The sequence below is a fragment of the Elephas maximus genome, chromosome 27 (assembly GCF_024166365.1).
Source record: "Elephas maximus indicus isolate mEleMax1 chromosome 27, mEleMax1 primary haplotype, whole genome shotgun sequence".
NCBI lineage: Eukaryota > Metazoa > Chordata > Mammalia > Proboscidea > Elephantidae > Elephas > Elephas maximus.
This window is the reverse complement of record NC_064845.1, coordinates 11,276,869-11,297,338: the sequence shown is the minus strand read 5'-3', so window position 1 is coordinate 11,297,338 and position 20,470 is coordinate 11,276,869. Positions and strand designations below refer to the sequence as shown.

At 37.7% G+C, this 20,470-nt stretch overlaps 1 protein-coding gene across 1 annotated transcript in view; it reads left to right on the top strand.

Annotated features, from left to right (window-relative positions):
* ZCWPW2 (zinc finger CW-type and PWWP domain containing 2) overlaps nucleotides 1-20,470 on the top strand; it is a 151,074-nt gene that overhangs the window by 99,463 nt on the left and 31,141 nt on the right. Inside the window, exon 5 of the mRNA XM_049870964.1 lies at nucleotides 1,028-1,074. Coding sequence (XP_049726921.1) covers nucleotides 1,028-1,074 — 47 coding nt within the window. The remainder of the gene's footprint in view (nucleotides 1-1,027; nucleotides 1,075-20,470) is intronic.

Genomic DNA, 20,470 nt, shown 5'->3' with positions numbered 1-20,470 from the left:
GACTCATAGCGACCCTATAGGACAGAGTAGAACTGCTCCATACAGTTTCCAAGGAGCGTCTGGTGGATTTGAACTCTCGACCCTTTGGTTAGCAGCAGTAGCACTTAACCATTACACCACCAGGGTTTCCCTGTATACCATACCATCAGGATCCATTAAATCTAATTTTAAAGTTTCTTTTTTGCGTAGTTTTAACTATTTGTAAAGATTGATATTTCGTGACTTTTATTCTTATTAGAGGCCTTCAAAAGAAGAAAAAGAAACTTTGATTTACACAGATTATATTATTAAATCTCACAATATGCCAGCGGGGTAAGTATTGTCATCCCTGATTTGTCAGTAAGGAAACTGCAGCTCAGAGAGTATATACGTTGTTTTGTATCTCACAGAGATAGGTGCACACTAAATGGATGCACGATACATTTTAACTAATAAATTATATTAATTTTTCACATAAAACATACTTCACATCCATACAAGGTCAAGATTTTGAATGAATAAAATCCATGTACATTTATTAATTATAAAAAATATTCAACACCTACTGCATATAAGGTGAGATCCCTGCTTTGAGGAACATTCTAGTCTAGAAGAGTTCTTAAATACGCACAGAAGTAACCATAATGCAGTGGAGATAATTCCCCGGTCCAAAGCTAGGCACTAATTCCAAGATGGCCTCCCAGTCAACTAGGCACTAATTCCAAGATGGCCTCCCAGTCAACTAGGCACTAATTCCAAGATGGCCTCCCAGTCAACTAGGCACTAATTCCAAGATGGCCTCCCAGTCAATCACATTTACAGGAGGAAGTTTGTCAAGTAAGTATACAAATTCTTGATAATATTACTTCACACTCCTTAACTCTAGGAAATTGAGTTTATCAGCATTTCAATCAAGGGAACACTGAAAAAAAAAAAATACCGTTAGCACAGTTTGAAAAAGTAGAAAATTCTGATCTCACACCTCGGTATTCATTTGGACAGTAGTAGAGGCACTTTTTTCAAGCAGTCATATTTTATTGTGTTACAGATAAACCCAAAGCAGATATCAAAGTTGCTGTGGCGGCCAAGAAAAGGGTAAGATCATGTTTTATTATATAAAATATACACACTTCAGGTTCCATTTGATTAATAGTATTTTTTCAAGCTAAATGACATATAATCAATTTTTTTCTTCTAAATAGTCTTCTAAATTTTCTTAGTTGAATATATGTTTCCTTTCTTAGGTTATCACTAGAAAATAATATTTACGGATACTTACTGTGGTTTTACACAAATAACATGCAACTTCTACATTCGTTTGCCAACCCTGCCCTCTCCTCTCGAGGTGTTTTTGTAAGTGCGCTCTGCCAGTTTTTTACAGCAACATGTAAAAACAAATTGGCATAGCATGGCTTATGAAAACACCTCAAAGGGGGAGGGTGTGGCTGACAAACAAACATAGAAGGTGCGTGCTCTTTGCGTAGTGATATGATACATGTGTGATAGATTTATCAGAAATTAGAAAATTTTAAGAAGTAAACAATTGCTTTCACTTAAATTATATTTCCCATTGTTGTTGTTCTGAGTTGCTGTTGAGTTGATTCTGACTGGTGGCGACCCCGTATGTGCAGAGTAGACCTGCTCCAATGGGTTTTCAAGGCCATGATCTTTTGGATGTAGATCCAAGGTGCCTCTGGGTGGGTTCAAAGTGCCAACCTTTGGGCTAGTAGTTGTGCCACCCAGGGACTCCTATTTTTCCCATACATACTGTCATATAAAAATATTTTCTTATATACCATATTAAACTGTAGTGTGCCCACACAATCTCATGGAAAATTTAAATAACTAAAATTCACAACTTAATGTGGATTTTACTGTAAACTTAAGTAGGGAGCAGCATCAACCATTCGAACTAATTTTCTGAATCTTGCAGCTTTTTTTCTGGAAACTTGCAAAGTCAGTAGCATTTTTAAAGGAGTTTTCAAATTTAATTCGTCTTTCTGTATATTGCATGTAGAGAGATTTTTAACTCTGCCTACTGTCAAAATGGAGCCCTCGTGGCTCACTGGTTAAGAGCTCGGCTGCTGACCTTGGCTGGCAGTTGAAATCCACTGTTCGCTCCTTGGAAACCATTTGAGGCGGTTCTACTCTGTCCTATAGGGTTGCTATGAATCGGAATCAACTTGATGGCAAGGGGTACCGTCAGTATTATAACTGGGATAGGGTGAACCTTGACATTCTCTTTGACAGTGTTTTTACAAGACACTACTAAAAAAAGAGAAACAATCTATGCTTAAAAAAAATCCTTCTGGACATGTAATATATTGGTGTCTCAAGAAAAAGAATTGCAATTGAAAGGGAAGCCTGTATTAGCAACTTCCTGTCTTTGGTGTTGGGGATGGGGCAGGGTGGACCCAGGTAGGTTGAGTGTAACTTCGGAGAACAGACAGGGATACTGGGTGTGGACTTCAGGTTGAGTTAACCCGGGAGAACAGACAAGGATATTGGGCGTGGACTTCTAAATGAACAGACAGTAGGTGAGCTTCCTTCCTGTATTCCGAATGTGTATATTTTATGAGGCCTTTTGAAAGCAGACTTTGTTTTATCCTTTTGCTTTTCCGCTTTTAAAAGGAATCTGAGTCTGGACTTTTCTCTGGCTAAATAATGTTGACACTCCTTTGCTGGAAGGAATTCAGTATCATAGAAGACAAGTTTTCCTTTTATAAAAGAAAGGAAATGGGACTTGTTTAGGTCTGGAGGTTTGACAGGCGTATGTGGGGTAGTGCAGGATTGTTCATTTGAATGGAATTGTCTGTTTCCATCTCTGCTAAAGATGATCAAGATGATAACTAGCATTTCAACATATTGCTTCATTTTTATCAGTGGTTCTCAACTAGGGCATTGGTGTGCCATTCATAGTGTGGTCCATGGACCAGAGCTGGTCTGTGAACTATTTGCTGTATTGTTCCCTGATAAATACAGAAATTGAGAGTAGGCCTTTAAAAAGTTCCATAGTAATTTTACAGAGTAATTTTTGTCTGTTGAATCTAGTAACAATAAAATGGGCTTGTACGGTCTGTGTCTTTGTTATTTTGTTTCATTTTATTTTCCTAGTAACTCACCTTTATTTTATGAGAAAGTATTGGTCTGAGACAGACTGGGGGTTGGGGGATAGTCCTTCACCACAGATCGTTTGAGAGACATGGCCCTATGGAACACTGTAGAAATGTGTGAATGTGTTATGGTAATTTGGGGGCGTATAGGGCATTTTATTGGGGAAGGGTATGGGATACCTTCCCTATGATAAGAACAGTCCAACATTCAGCATGACTGTTGAATGTTCTCCTGGACTCAACAAGCTACAAATGTAATTGTAGTGTGATTTAATATAAAATAATACTGAAATCAGATTTAGGCAAGAATCCAAGGAATTTAAAGGCCTGTTGTAGAGAGGGCAGCTAAAATAGAGTAAACACATTGTTCTTGAAATTATTGAATAATTCACTTATTCTCTGTTCAGCATATCATAACCTATCTAACGGTGGAGTTAGCTGTAAAGGGTTTCACGGTAGAAGCACAGTTACTGAGAAGCCGTGAAAAGCGTTTGCAGATAAGCAACGGGGAGATTCGAGATACCTTTTAAGAGTCATAAACCCAAATATTACCAAAGTAACAGAGACACACAAAATGCATTGATCCCACTGAATTTTGTCAAAAATAACTATTTGGAAATATTTCATAGTGTTGCTATCGTTTATACTTGTAACTAGTCTAGCTTAATAATTAGAAATCTTTGTTTTAAAAATTACATATCGAGATTATTTTTTGTTAGCCTGTTGTTCTTCAGCCTTACTCTGATTAGCCCCAGAGGTCTACCTTAACATTCTTTATTATATCTTATGTTATTACTTTTTTTCTGATTTATCATCTAGATAGTCTTCCTAACCCATTGAAAATTATGGTAAAGATCTTTTCAAGTACTAGAAACTGAATGTATTCCCTGATACTCTGTAGGATTTCAAGAAAGGAGATACCTTTGCTGGGATACATTGTTCATCCCCTATCATAGCATTGGAAATTTTTTTGCCCAGCTCATTTGGGAGAACGTTATACTTCTAATTTTTTGTACTCAGTCTATAATTTATTTTGGAATATTATCCCTATTCCAATTAAGATTAGTTTCTTTTCTTACCATATAAAAATAAGTCTGATCTGTTATCACTTAACAGTGGTTTCTGTTCTCATATCTACCACTACTTCTGCTGTTCGATTTTCATGTAGCTCCTGTATGAATGACTTTGGTCATGTTATTTCACTTACACCCAAAGCTGGCCTTAATAAAGATGGCTAGCTATCTTCGTTTTTATCTTCAGCATTTATCTTCTTGATTGTGTCTTTAAATGTAGTTGTTCCCAAGCCTGCACATATAGAAATACGTTTTATTTTATTATGAATATATTTCTCCTTTTATATTGTAGTTATATATATTTTTAAAAGTAAAGATGTAGCCAGTTGTATTAATTAAGGTACAAACTATAATGATGTAACAAAAAGATTCTAAATTTTAGTGAGTCAGAGGAGATAGAAGTTTATCTCCTTATCATATGCCTGCCCAAAGGTGGGCCATTGGTCGAGGGTAGGAGGCCTTGCCCCATAAGGTTATCCAAACTCCCAAATTCCTTCTATCTTGTTTTCCCAGTCCCTAGGATGTGATCATCATCTATATGGTCAGAAGTTGACTGCACTGTCATATCCACATTCTGGCCCACAGAAAGAAGTGGAAGATGAGTGCAAACCATTAGTTGAGGAAAAAATATATATATATGAACTTGATAACTTGATACTGCATGTATCACTTCCCTCACATCCCATTGGCCACATCCAGTAGTAGGGGAAGGTGGGAGAAATGGCTTCTAGCTGGGCAGGCTTGGAGGGAGGTTTTATTGCTAAAAAAGGAGAAGGGGAGCATAGGTACTGGGGTACAGATAGTGGTCTAAGAGTGTCATTTAAAAAGGGAAGGAAATGTCTTAAAGCATTTGTCTTAAAAGGGAGTCATCAGCTCAGATAGGGTTGAGAAATACTGACATAGACTATTTTATTTGGCCCTTGCCATCGAGTACCTGCTGCCACTGAGTCAATTCTGAACTCATAATGACCCTATAGGACAGAGTAGAACTGCCTCATAGGGTTTCCAAGGAGCAGTTGGTGGATTCAAACTGCTGACCTTTTGGTTAGCAGTCAAACCCTTCACCACTGCGCCACCAGGGCTCAGCAGTGGGAAATAGGTGTTAAATAACTGTTCTTCAAAGAAACTGCCCCAGAGGTATGACATTGACTAACAGGAGTGTCAGATCCAGGGTAGGAATTCAGTTCTGATGGTACATAATACCGCAGCTTCTTTAACTGTTTTTGTTCATTTGTTTCCTAATCACTTTAGGATCTCACATTTGACTCTTAAATAACTTTGAGCTTGATGCTTATAAATGGGCACAATCCTAGTTAAAAAAAAAAAAATCATCTATATAGTATTTTCTGCCTAACAAGCATTTCCACAAACATTGCTTTCACTTCAGACCCTTGGGAGGGAGGAAGAGAGAGCAAACAGTATTATTTATCAGCTTCCAAAGGAGGTCATTTAAGCTTAGAGAAGTTAAGGAACTTGCCTGGAGCCATACAGTGCTCCTTAGGTATTTTTATTTAATCTTAATTAGTTTTCCGTAGTTCCTATTAAAGTGTTGGCAAGGTAGGCTCATTAGAGGTCGAGTGTTAATTTCGCTTATTAAGGTTAACTTTCTTGTGCATTTTGGATCTGTAGATATTGAACAACATTTTTTAAAGACAGAACTGTTTTACATAAAACACTGTAGATGAATAAAAGAAAGTTGTTGGCTTCAAAGCAGAAGAATAATAATCATGGTGCACCATACATATGTGATTTCATTTGACTCCAGCAACAATTATATGAGGTATTCATCATTATCTTTGGTTCATAAATGAAGAAAATAGGCATCAGAATGCTCACCATAGCCAAAAACACAATACAAGGATGAATGAGGAAAAAGTAAATAATTGCCTCTATGGCCTCTTATCTCGTATTGCAAATCTTAACCCCCCGTATTTTGTTTATATTTATAAAAACAAATACATATATGCACATGTATAGATGTTTTTAAAACAGTGAAATCTAATTACATATGTTACTCTATAAATTTAACTGCTTAGACTAACGGATATAGACCTATTTTTAACCTTCCAAGTTGCATACCATAGCAGATGTATCAGTTTTTGTCAACCAGTCCCATGTGGGTGGACACCTGGGTGTTTCTAAGCGGCTGTTGTGGCTTGATGCTGCTTCACGCAATGCTTTAGTGAGCATCCTTGTACCCATATCCTGAAATACTGATGCTATTATTACTGTAAGATAGATTCCCAAAGTGGGATTGCTGGATCAGTGCTAACCACAGTGTCATCCTGCCTTTCCTGGACCAAGAGAGGACCTCGCGAAATAAGTTGTCAGGCACTGAAGTGCTGAGTTGTACCGGCAGTTGCTGCCATCTCTTTGAACCAAGCTGTAAGAGTGTCAGCAGCTGGCATGTCATTTCTAAGGCTGTCCTCAGTGCTTCTAGGGTCCAGTGTTAGAGATCTCTCTAGACGCCTCTGCCACTCTCATAGTTCCCCTCCCTCAGCTCTTCAGCCGTGTGAGAGCATGGGTACCTCTTAAAATAGAGGTGAGAAGTCCAAGTGCACCTGCCTGACCACCTCAGTTCAGTGGCAGCGGTGTGAATGAACGTGACTCTGAGTAAGCCCCGTTAATCCCCTTGAGTGCCATGTGATGAAAAGGAGGGGTAGGCGTGGATCTTCCCATGCAAATATGCCATGAACTATGAAACATTCATAACAGCTCAAGAAGTACTTTCAGAGTGTCAAAGGACATGTGCAGACCAGATTTAGTATCTACAATAAGTATCTGAGTCAATTGGCCTTAGAAATAAAGAATGAGGCAGTAGTGTACCAGGAAGACCGGTAGCGTAGCTTATAGTGTTGCCTGTTATAGATTCCGAAGGATGTTCGAACATACGTAAATAGTCTGGAAACAACATGGTGTGGGGGAAAGAATTTAACTTATGAGACAGGTCTGCCTTCAAGAGCGAGTTCTGCTACTTAGCATTTGTGTGACTTTAGGCAAGTTAACTTAATACCTCTGAGCCTCATTTAATTAATCTCTGACTTGGGAATGATAATAATTACCTGATATGATTGTATAAAGGTTAATATTCAAAGCAATTGTAAGAGTATATAGTTACTATATTATAGGATATGTTTAATAAGTGCAAGTACTTTTTCCTTAATTTCCCTTTAGAGAGAGACAAGAAGTAAGAATTTAAGAAAATTTATGCTTTTCAGAATTTATGAGAGCATCATAATTCTGTTACACGGTTAGGGTTAGATAAAAGTCTTTTTTTTTAATGTAGGTCTCTCCATTTTAATGATGAATTCGTTTGTTTCAGTGTGATATAATAACCTTATATTTGGAGAACAGAATTTTAAAAATTATTCAAAAAGTCATTACTTAATTAAACTAAAAAGTCATAATTTTAATTAAACTTTATTAATTCTATGCATTTGTTTATAGTCATTTCTATATGCATATGTTTATTTGCATGGTCTTAATCACTAAAAAAAAAAAACTAAGTGTAATATAAATTAATCTTTTTTTGTTTGTGTGTTATATCACCAACCTTTTTGATGTTATTTATGACTTTGATTACTTTAAAACATTGTTTTTATAATCAGAGAAGTAGCACATGCCTGTTGAAAAAAACACACGAAAAATACAGACATATGTCTTTTCCTGGTTGTAATTTCAGTCCTAAGAGAGAGACACTGTCAACAGTTACATGTGCATTTTTTTATGCATGTGTAAACATATGTCTTATACATTAAATAAATGTTTACGAATAAACAAAATTCATTTTTATTTCTGTGTGTAAGTATATATATATAAGGAATCCTGGTGGCACAATGGTTAAGCACTCTCCTGCCAACTGAAAGATTGGCAGTTCAATCCCATCAGTGGCTCTGCGAGAGACAAGACCTGGCTATCAGTTCCCGGAAGGAGTACAGCCTAGAAAACCCTATGGGGCAGCTCTACTCTGTCACATAGGGTCGCTATGACTCGGCACACAAAAACATAAATATATATATATATAACTAATACAAACAAAGTTAAACTCTACTTTTTCACTCAATAATATATTGTGGGCATCTTTTCAAGTCAAGCATCTGCTAGATTTTAAGTGACTGCATACCTTTTATCTTATAAAAAAATTTTTTTTTTTTTTTTTATAGAAGGACCTTATTGCATTAATCTCCTAGCCATTTAAGGAATTTGTAGAATTACAACTAAAAATGCAGCAACATCATTGTACACAAATCTATTTAAACACTTGGGCAAATATTTCTGTCAGAAAAATTATTAGGAAAAGGCTTGCTGGTGTAATGAATATGCACATTTAAAATTTTTCAAAGTATTACCAAATTGTTACATTGCTAAAGAACTCTTCTCTGACCCTCCAAAACCCCCACATTTTTATACCAATTACAGTTCCCTCATTAGCATATGGGACTGTCTAGACTTCCTTACATTGCCAATTCTAGCCATGATCAGTCTTTTTTTGTTTTTATTTGTTTAATATAAGACAGATACGAGCTTGAAAAAAAACAGTAAAATCGAGCAATACAAAAGCACATAAGCTAAAAAGTTTAAATCATGCTCTTCCTTTCTTTGCCCCATCTCACACATTTTGCTATTTTAAAATCTGGAAATAAACATCCTTTTGAATACATTTTTACACACTTGTGTGCAAATTTCATTTGAATAATCGCTAGAGGTGCAATTGCTGGGGTAAAGGGTCTGAGCATTTAAAATAGAGTCACATGCAAGGAAAGATTGAGAAACTGTTTCAGATTGAAGGAGACTGAGGGGGCATAGCAACCAAACGTCATGTGAAATCTTAGTTTGGACCCTGAAACAGAAAAGGACTTAGTGGAAAAGCTGGTGAAGTTCGAATTAGGCCGTAAGTTTAGTTAATAGTATTGTACCAGTGATAATTTCCTGTTTTTGATCTTTGTACTATGATTACTTAAGATGTCAACTTTGGGGGTAGCTAGGTGAAGGGTATATAGGAACTCTTATTTATTTATGCACTTCTGTGTAAATATAAAATTATTTCAAAATAAAAGTTAAAAATATTGATCAAGTATTGACAAATTGCTCTTCAAAACAGTTGTACCTGGTGTAATCCTACAAACAGAATATGAGTACCTCTTTTCTGATACCCTTTGCCGATATTTAAAGGGAGGAAAAAAATATTTTAATTTGCTATCATTTGTTTGACTTTTAGTGAGATTGGGCATTTTTAATGGACTTATTGGACATGGGCATTTTTAATGTGTTTATTGGACATGTGTTTCTTTTGCAAAATGCCTGTTCATGTTCCTTGCCTGTTCTTTCCCTGAGCTTATTTTTTCTGATTGATTTGTAGGTGTTCTTCAGCTATTGATTATTGTCTATATGTTGTGAACATTTTTCCCATTTTCCTTTTTAAATTTTTGTAGTTCTTTTGGTATACTTATATAGTCATATCTTTTCTTTTAGGGATTTGGTGTCATGCTTTAAAGGATTGCCCTTTAATTAATACAAAATATTTTTCGCGATTCACTTAACGTTTTTTCCTATTCCTGTTGGTAACACTTTGATGAAAATCTTCATGCGTATCACTTCCCCTCCTAACCTCATCTTTTGCAGTGTTCCTTGGGACAATTCCCTGTATGTAGAAGGGTTTTTGAGAAATGGATAGGAGTATGATGTCAAGTTGTTATACTCTTACCAGCAGCACATACAAATGCCACTATCCTCATAGAAAAGTATTGTAATAAACAAGGTATTATAATAAAAATGTTGTTGCCAGTTTACATCATACTTTGTTGTCAATGTTTCAATTTGCATTTCTTTGACTTGAGGTCTAAGTTACTAATACTTTCTTACAAATTTATACCTACTCTTCATATACTAGTAACAAACATGTTACTCCGTTGTCATAGTTTTCACGTGTGTTCTTCCCAATGCATTGCTTGCTTTTTCCACATTTTTCTGGGAATTTAGAAGTTAAATATTTTTATGTAGCTGCATGTACAATTCTGAGCTTTTTTATTTGTTTCACTACTTATAATAGTAAAAAAAAAAAAATTCTCCATAGGGAATAGCACAGTGTCATGGGTAAAATCAAGAACTTCTAGAGATAGACTGTTGAGGTATGAATCCCAGCTCTGTTACCTGCTAGCAGTGTGATCTTAAGTTAGCTGCCCAACTCTCTAAGCTCTCAATTTTCTTACATATTAGACAGGAAGAACGTAACCATTACATAATAGGATTGCTGTGACAGTGTATGTAAAGCAGTACTTGGAACATAGGAAATGCTTCATAAATGTATAGGAGTATGGATTTATTTTTGTATGTGGTATGAGAACAGGGTATAAACAACCACAGAGATTTTAACTGGACTTGCTAACCAGTTATCTATCCCAGTACTATTTATTGACTTATAAGTAATTTTTTCCATTCTTTACTGTTTTTTGTTGCATTCTTTATAATATATATCTTCTTTTTAATGTATATGGCATTTAACATGTCAAAATATCTTTGTATATCTATTCATGTATCTGGTCTTAGACAAGTTCAGAATTGCTTTAATTTTTACTATTATTTTTTAATCTTTTAATGTGTGTTACTGATCCTTCGTTACTCTAATTTTTCAGAAGTTGGTTTTACATTTTTTGCCTGTTTACCCTTTTAGATGAATTTAAGAATTATTTTGTCAAGTCCCAAGAAAAATTCCATTAAGATAATGATTGATACTGTAGAAAATCTGTGTACAAATTTAGGGAGAATTTCCATGTTTATAATACTAAATACACCCACTTGGAAACATAACTTGTCTCTCTATTCATTTTTCTTAGTTTTTTTAATATACGGTTTTATGTATTTCTAATTAAGGCTATCCTAGGTATTGCTACTATTAGGGAAAGGATCTTTTTTGAATTTTATTTTCTAATTTTTTTGGCTTACATATAGAAATTCTGTGGGTGTGTGCATGTGTGTGTGTGGTTATTTTTTTCCTAACACTTTATTTTCAATAATGCCAAAAATTTAACTTACGCCATTTTAAAAGACAGAATTAATGACCACTCTCTTTATTTATGGAAACCCTGGTGGCGTAGTGGTTAAGTGCTACAGCTGCTAACCAAAGGTCAGCAGCTTGAATCCATCGTGTGCTCCTTGGAAACCCTATGGGGCAGTTCTGCTCTGTCCTATAGGATCACTATAAGTCGGAATAGACTTGACAGCAACAGGTTTGGTTTTTATTTTCTCTTTATTCATGTATTTATGTTTGAGAAACTTAGGCTCTTGTATTTTCTGATGACAAAATCTTTTTCACCAAAGATTTTTACAAAAATTCTTCATAACCAGCAGGAAAATGTCCATAGGCCAGTTAGCAAGGTATGTTGCTTATATTTTGTGACTAGATATCTGGATGTTTGTGTTAATTGATATGTTTGCAATTAATATGGAATTCATCTACTGTAGCTCACTTCATTCATTTAGCTTTACAGTCATGTGCTGCATAACAGCCTTTCGGGCAACGTCCCACCTCATATACGTCCATGGTCCCATAAGATTGTTAGAGTTGGAGAACAGGTTATAGAGGAGTTAGGCATGTACCACTCAACAGTCACCATGATCCTCAAAAACAGAGAAAAAATTCTCCAAGCTGTTGAAGGATCGGCTCCACTGAAAGCTGCAAGGCTAACGAGAACAGGAGACGGACTTCTATCAGATTCAGAGAAATTGCTAATGATGTGGATAGAGGACCAAACACAAAAGAGGACCCCTCTCCGCACGTTGATGATCACTGCTAAGGCACAAAGCTTGTTTGAGATGCTTGAAGAAAAAGCAGGACCAGACTAGATGCCTAGTTTAGTGCTAGCGCTGGGAGGTTCAAACGTCTCAACGTTTTTCTCTGCACAGTGTGAACGTGAGCGGTGAGTCTGCGAGGGCTGATGTGCAGGCAGCAGCAGAACTGGTTGAAACCTTGGACAGACTAATTGTGGAGGGGGGTTATTTGCCCCAGCAGGCTTTTAATGTGGATGAAGCCTCTGTGTTCTGGAGGCAAATGCCTGAGTGACCTTCCATCCATAATACGGTGTTCGCACAACGTCCAAATAACATTGACATCCTGTTTCACAGAACGCATCGTGGACTTTAAGTGCCACATGACTATATATGCATTTTTCCCCAAAGATAAATATTATAATAGATCCCTACTGCTGGCTTCTAGCTCCAGGCGGAGAAAAGTCTGAGAAAAGAATAGCAAGCAGAGGAGGCCCTTGGGAAGTGTCAAAGTCAAGCTTCAAAACTCCTTTTGGATCCTTCTCTGCAGGCATCATTAACCTTTTCCATAGACCAGTGCTACCCAGACTTGAATTGTTCAGGTATTCCATCACTGTTTTAGCCATTTTTTATGTTAGTTACCATAGTTTTCTTTCAACTGATTTTCCTTTAAATTTTTTTATTGAGGTAAAATTTAAACACAGTGAAAGGCATGGATCATAAATGTGAAGTAGGATGAGTTTTCTTAAATGTAGACAATATTTAACCACCGTTCCCAGTTAAGATTTTTTTAAAAATCAATAATTTTTTCACCCTAGGAAGTTCCCTAACTTAAATATTAAAAAGGCAAATGATGTGCATTTATAGTTTTTCAAATATATATCAAAATAAATATATTAATATGGAAATTGTCCATGTATCACCTAAATGGTAGCCACGCTTTGGAAAACCTTGATGTAGAGTGTTCTTTTCATGCTGATTTCACTCTCTCTGCTTAAAATCTGCAGTGATTTTTAACAATATATCCTTAAGTATCTTAGTATCTAAACCTGCTTGATTAGGTCCAGATTTACCTCAATTTCTAATTATACTATATAGGAATTCTATGGTAAAATGTTAAAATTAAATAAAAGAGGTTAGTCTCTGATATCCAAAACCTGTTACTCACCATCTATGAGAGCAAGAAAAGATCCTTTGATGCAGGGTACCGATTTTGTGGTGTGAATGATTGTATTTGCTCCTTTAAAAAAAAAAAAAAAAGTCTACTTTGGGACTTATATATTTGTTTAACCCTTTGATTTAACTTTGAGTCTATGGATCTGACCTCAGCCGGAATGAGCCTACCCAGGTTGCTCTCCTTGTAGTTCTCATAAAACAGGCAGTGGGGGTGGAAGAAGCTGGGAAAGCACAGAGAAAACAAGTCATCAGTGGTGATTACAATGGAAGTGAAAACTCCTTTGTCTTTCTTCCCTGGAGATAAAACAACAGCATCCTGGTGCAGCCCATTGCCATCGAGTTGTTTTAACTCTATAGGACAGAGAAGAGCTTCTCTGTGAGGTTTCCAAGGCTGTAATCCTTACAGCTCCCGTGGAGCAACTGGTGGGTTTGAACCACTGACTTTTCAGTTAGCAGCTGAGTGTTTAAGCAGTACCCCACCAGAGCTCCTTGTAGAACTGCCCCATAGGATTCTCCAAGTTCACAGGGCATCCAGTGGGAGAGGTGTTGGCTAGCAGCTACCCCTAAGGGGCAGTTTCATCCACAGGGCAGCTGGCTGCCTAGAGATGCCATATGAGCAGTTCTGAGAGGGGGCTGTAGAAGGTGTTAAGTGAAGAGGCTTCTTGGTGATGCCTTCCTATACCAGTGATTTGTCTGAGAAAATTCAGAGCTTAGTTATACAGATTTGATGCTCGGTAACAGCCTCTGAAGTTTATCTATCAGTAACTTTCTCTCTTGTCTTTTAAGAATTGTTTTCATCCTTATTACTAAAACATAAAACGAAAAGTATCATTTTTGAATGTCAGCATTTATGATAATAATGGTTTTGCGTTCCTTTTTACTTCTCTTTACCTAATGCACATTTAAGAATCCATTCAAGATATTAATTCACTGGAAATTTCAGTCTGGCAATACTTAAAATCTGGTGCCACAAAGTCCAGAAATTTAAAACTTTGCCCCTTTAAATTAAACCCAAATATAGCATTACTAATCAATAAAAGCCCAAAACCCATTGCCATCGAGAGTGGGTATCGACATGACATAAAACAGGTATTTAAGTAGTGAGTTTGTATTTTCTAGATTGTAGCTATTAGACTAGACATTAAACGATCTTCCTGTGCCTAATACTAACAACTGCGGTTCTCCTATTTTCAAAGAGGAGATGTTATCACGGGAAAAAATACAATGTCAGTGTCAATTAGTAGAACTGGCTTATAAAGTAATACCTTAGAATTCAAGTCCATTTCAAATTTATAAACATTTGGCTTCTGCTCACAAGTCATCTAACTTTTCATTAATATTAGATGACACAAAGCCTATTTTCTTTCTCTGAAGACCTAGAAATTATTGCTTTCTAATTCTTTACAATTTTAATGACTCTGAGGTGCTATTTATCTTCCTTTTTGCTTATGTACTTAATACCTTTACCTTGATCCATAAAGAATTTGCTGTATCATGAAATGCTTATTTTAGGCACACCTATTAAGTCTGTACACATTGAGAAACACAAAGGGAGCTACAACTTCCGTGCCCTTCGATGAATCTTTTCTAAAGAATGTCCTCCATTTCTGCCTCCGGAATCATCAGACAGTTGATGTAAATAGTTGGATCTAGACAAAGTTTAAAAAATAACACATTTTTATTGTGCTGTTATGAAGAGTCTGTCTATTCCTGTGTAGGAGAGAGATCTTTTCATGCCACCTGCTAAGGATGGATACTCAGAACATTTGATAATGACCCATGGAATAAAGAATTAGACTGGTTGTCCTTACGACTGAAGTTGCTGGAGAGAAAAATGATGAAACAGATAGACACTCAACATTCATTCTTTTGCCAAGAAAAAAAATTGTAACATTGGTACTGTTATGGATTGAAATGTGTCTCCTCAGTATGTGGGTCAACTTGGTTAGGCCATGATGCCAATATTGTGTGGTTGCCCACTGTTTTGTGATCTGATGTGATTATCCTATGTGCTGTAAATCCTAACCTCTATGTAGTTAAGAGGCAGGATTGGAGGCAGTTAGGTTAATGAGGTAGGACTCAATCTACAGGATTAGGTTGTATCTTGAGTCCATCTCTTTCGAGATATAAAAGGGAGAACCAGCAGAGAGGTGTGGGACCTCATACCACCAAGAAAGAATTGCCAGGAGCAGCGCATGTCCTTCGGACCTAGAGTCTGCACTGAGGAATTCCTAGACCAGGGGAAAATTGATGACAAGGACCTTCCCCCAGAGCTGACAGAGAGAGAATGCCTTCCCCTGGAGCTGCCGGCGCCCTGAATCCAGACTTCTAGCCTCCTTGACTCTGAGAGAATAAATTTCTGTTTGTCAAAGCCATCCATTTGTGGCAATTCTGTTACAGCAGCACTAGATGACTAAGGCAGGTACAAAAACCACTGGATAGTCCCTGAGTATCAGCTTTTTAGAATTTAGCTGAAATCTCTAGCTCCTAGAAAGTCTTCTCTAGAAACCATTTATCTTTATCCAGCATGTCTATTGTTAAAATATCCAGTAGCTTTAGGAAAAAAAAAAAAGCTGTATACAAATATAGAAATTGTTTTCAACTGGCCTGGATTTTTAGACAGTCTCCAGTTAGAGGTCACATAATCTAATTTACTGCTTCCGTTCAATCAGATGAACAACTGTGCCTTGAGTCCTGCCTTTCATGGGGTTCTTCCCTCCCTGGGTACCCTCTTTTGATTGGCCTTTAGTATTCTTAAAGTCTTTATATAGATAAGTGAATCAGTTTTGTTAAAAAAAAAACAAACTGAATTTTCATGTTCTATACTTGACAGAAGAGCCCTGGTGGCACAGTGGTTAAGAGCTACTACAAGCTACGTCCGCTCACCAAAAGGTCGGCAGTTCGAATCCACCAGCTGCTCCTTGGAAACCCTGTGGGGGCAGTTCTACTCTGGCCTATAGGGTCACGATGAGTCAGAATCAACTGGATAGCAACAGGTTTTGTTTTTTTTTTTAGTACCTGATAGGAGACCTGGTGGTGCAATGGTTAAGTATTCAGCTGGTAACCAGAAGGTTGGCGATTCGAACCCACCCAGCAGCTCCGCGTGGGAGAAAGGGTGTAGAAGCCTGTGATCTCGTCCCATAAAGACTGTAGCCTAGACAAGCCTATGAGACAGTTCTCTTTCATAGAGTGTCACTATGAGATGCCACGCAACAACAACAACATGTGTGGTAGAGATAGTCAGAGAACATTTTTGTACAAATTATAAGTTCAAGGTTTTAAAAATTGTCAGTGGAATAGGTAATCATACAGCTCCTTGAAGTTTTCTGTTACTGTTATCCTCGGCTAGGATTGGGAAGGGTTAATAGAGGTCCTTCATGCCTTTGGTTTAAGTTGAGCCTGGTGGTCAGCTTCTACCTTTAGAGAAAATTCTCTCCTGTGCCTTAGCTCACTTGAGTACACACTCCAGTATTTTCTCTGGTAACCCCCAGACCCAGAGAAACCCGTAGCGCTTTAGTGTGAACCTACACATGGCTGAAGGAAAAGTACAAGGGACCAGATATTTATGTCATGTTGCCAGAGACTGGTCTCTGACATTTTCTAAGGTTCACAGGAATGTCAGACTCTACTAAAGACTGACTACACTGAACCTTGTGGTAATTGATTATTAATATTTATGTGAGAATCACTTAGATTTGTGTTTTCTCTGTTGAAATAGTATTTAAAATACAGGACATTTTACCATTATAACAGAAAGTAGAACTAGAAAATTATCATTTTATCCTTCCCCTCTTTTCCAAAGAAGTGTTGTAAACAATCATTGTCTAGGCCCCGAAGACGTGCCTGTATTTTTTTTATTCACTAGATACTCAGATTAAGTAATAACCATCATTTACAATGCTGCACGGAACTGGCTTTCGTACTTACTCCAAGCAGGTTTTCCCAGCAGATTTTCCCAAGGGAAATGAGGATACTGGTTTTTCCTCTGTATGATTCCTTTTGACAAGAGTTTGTGTACATTATTCACTTTTGGAAATTTTGTCAAAGTAGGCAGCTCTTTAGTGATTATTGGGTGACAATTACCCTCAAAAACTTGCAGAACACATTTGTGTCTTCTGTGAGCATAAAACGCTGAATCAGAATTTTACAGCCTCAGATTTAATGCACCTAACAAACTTCTTCTTTTTGTTTAAAACTAAAAAGATATTCATTCAGATGAATAGTGACTTAAGGAAATGGGCAATGTCAGGTCAGTTTATGCAGATTACATAAATCGGATGTAAACAAAACACTTGTGGATTCTCTGTCCTTTGCAATGAAAGGCAGTTCTATCATTTACCATTCCAGCCAGCAGTCCTAGATATATATGTGTATACGCACACATGCACACATACATACGCACAACACACACATACATGTCTGTTTTTTTTACTAAATGGCATGTACTGTCTATACACATGCCTCTTTGTTATGTATATCCCACAAGAAAATAATGCTTCATCTGGTTTGTTTAAGATCAGTTCAGTGAGCCCTATATAGCGTTATATTTTTGTGAATGGGCGTGGGCTAGACCAGTGTCTCTCAAACTTCGAGTAACCTAAGATTCACCTGCAGAGCTTATTTAAACCCGGATTCCTGGGTCCTACCCCAGAGGTTCTGATTCTCAGTAGGTCTAGGGTAGGCAAAAAAAATTTGCATTTCCAGCAGCCTCCCAGGTATTGGCTGATTCTGTTGCATTTTGGATCTCATTCTGAACAGCACTGGGTTAGACAATGTATTAGAATCAGAAATGCAACAAAAGAAAGAGAAGTTAAAGGAATGGAATTGATAAAGGTTACAGCATCTACCTATGGTGGGCCGAACAGTGGTCCCCAAAAAGGTGTGTCCATTGGAACCTCAGCGTGTGATCCTATTTGGAACAAGGGTCTTTGCAATTGTAATAAGGCAAGAGTCTCAAAATGACCTCATTCTGGATTAGGTGGGCCCTAAATCCAATGATGAATGTCCTTATAACAGACAGAAAAAGGGAAGACAGACATATGGGAGAAGGTTATGTGAAGACAGAGGTAGAGATTGAATTTATGTGTCCACAAGCCAAAGAATGCCAAGAATTGCCAACAGCCACCAAAAGCTAGAACCACCCACCGAGTTGATTCTGACTCATAGCAACTTTATAGGACAGAGTGGAATTGCCCCATAGGGTTTCCAGGGAGTGGGTGGTGGATTCCAACTGCCAACCTTTTGGTTAGCAGCCAAGCTTATAACCACTGCGCCACCAGGGATCCTAAATCTACTGCAAAAGACTTCCTTAGAGTGTTAAAAAGCAAAGATATCACTTTAAGGACTGCGGTGCGCCTGACCCAAGCCATGGTGTTTTCAGTCACCTCATATGCATATTAAAGCTGGGCAATGAATAAGGAAGACCAAAGAAGAATTGACCCCTTTGAATTGTGGTGCTGGTAAAGAATATTGCATATACCATGAACTGCCAAAAGAACGAACAAATTTGTCTTGGAAAAGTACAGCTGGAATACTCCTTAGAAGCAAGTTTGGCTAAACCACATCTCACATACTTTGTACATGTTGTCAGGAGGGATCAGTCCCCAGAGAATGACATCGTGCTCAGTAAAGTAGAGGATCAGCAAAAAACAGGAAGACCCTCAATGAGATGGATTGACACAGTGGCTGCAACAGTGGGCTCAAGCATAACGACAATCATGAGGATGGCAGGGGACCAGGCAGTGTTTTGTTCTGTTGTACATAGGGTCCCTATGAGTTGGAAGTGACTCGATGGCACCTAACAACAACATGACCACCAAAAGCTAGTAGAGGCATAGAATGGATTTTCCCTCAGAACTTCCAGAAGGATGCAACCTTGCCAACATACTGAGTTCAGGCTTTTAGCATCCATAATCACTTCACATATATTCTATTCCTTTTTCTTCCTGTATTCCCAGTATAAAACTTTTTTCAGATGAGTATTAGACCTTATCATTCTATTCTCTTAACTACTCTTTCATAGGTGATTTCTCTCTGCTGTAGAATTTGATCTCTTCAAATCTACCTTGCAGACATTCTTTCTTGAGTGTCTCTAATAAACTAACTCATTCACTGAATTTTTTACGTACTTTATTTATTTATTTACTTTTTCGTTGGCTGAGTTTATTGGAAATATTTCTTTCCTTCTTTCTCTTTTGACTTCCACATTTCCAACTTATGCAATTTTCCCATTGTTGATTCATAGTTAAAACTTGCTGATACTTACTTCATTACTTTTTTTTTTATTAACTTTTATTGAGCTTCAAGTGAACGTTCACAAGTCAGTGTGTCACATATAAGTTTATATACACCTTACTCCGTACTCCCACTTGCTCTCCCCCTAATGAGTCAGCCCTTCCAGTCTCTCCTTTCGTGACAATTTTGCCAGCTTCCAACTCTCTCTATCCTCCCATCCCCCCTCCAGACAGGAGATGCCAATACAGTCTCAAGTGTCCACCTGATATAATTAGCTCACTCTTCATCAGCATCTCTCTCCTACCCTCTGTCTAGTCCCTTTCATGTCTGATGAGTTGACTTCGGGGATGGTTCCTGTCCTATGCCAACAGAAGGTTTGGGGACCATGACCGCCGGGATTCCTCTAGTCACAGTCAGACCGTTAAGTATGGTCTTTTTATGAGAATTTGGGGTCTGCATCCCACCGATCTCCTGCTCCCTCAGGGGTTCTCTATTGTGCTCCCTGTCAGGGCAGTCATCGATTGTGGCCGGGCACCAACTAGTTCTTCTGGTCTCAGGATGATGTAGGTCTCTGGTTCATGTGGCCCTTTCTGTCTCTTGGGCTCTTAGTTGTCGTGTGACCTTGGTGTTCTTCATTCTCCTTTGATCCAGGTGGGTTGAGACCAATTGATGCATCTTAGATGGCCACTTGTTAGCATTTAAGACCCCAGACGCCACATTTCAAAGTGGGGTGCAGAATGTTTTCCTAATAGAATTATTTTGCCAATTGACTTAGAAGTCCCCTTAAACCGTGGTTCCCAAACCCCCGCCCTTGCTCCGCTGACCTTTGAAGCATTCATTTTATCCTGGAAACTTCTTTGCTCTTGGTCCAGTCCAAATGAGCTGACCTTCCATGTATTGAGTGTTGTCCTTCCCTTCACCTAAAGCAGTTCTTATCTACTAATTAATCAGTAAAAAACCCTCTCCCTCCCTGCCTCCCTCGTCTCTTCGTAACCACAAAAGTATGTGTTCTTCTCAGTTTATACTATTTCTCAAGATCTTATAATAGTGGTCTTATATAATACTTGTCCTTTTGCCTCTGACTGATTTCGCTCAGCATAATGCCTTCCAGGCTCCTCCATGTTATGAAAT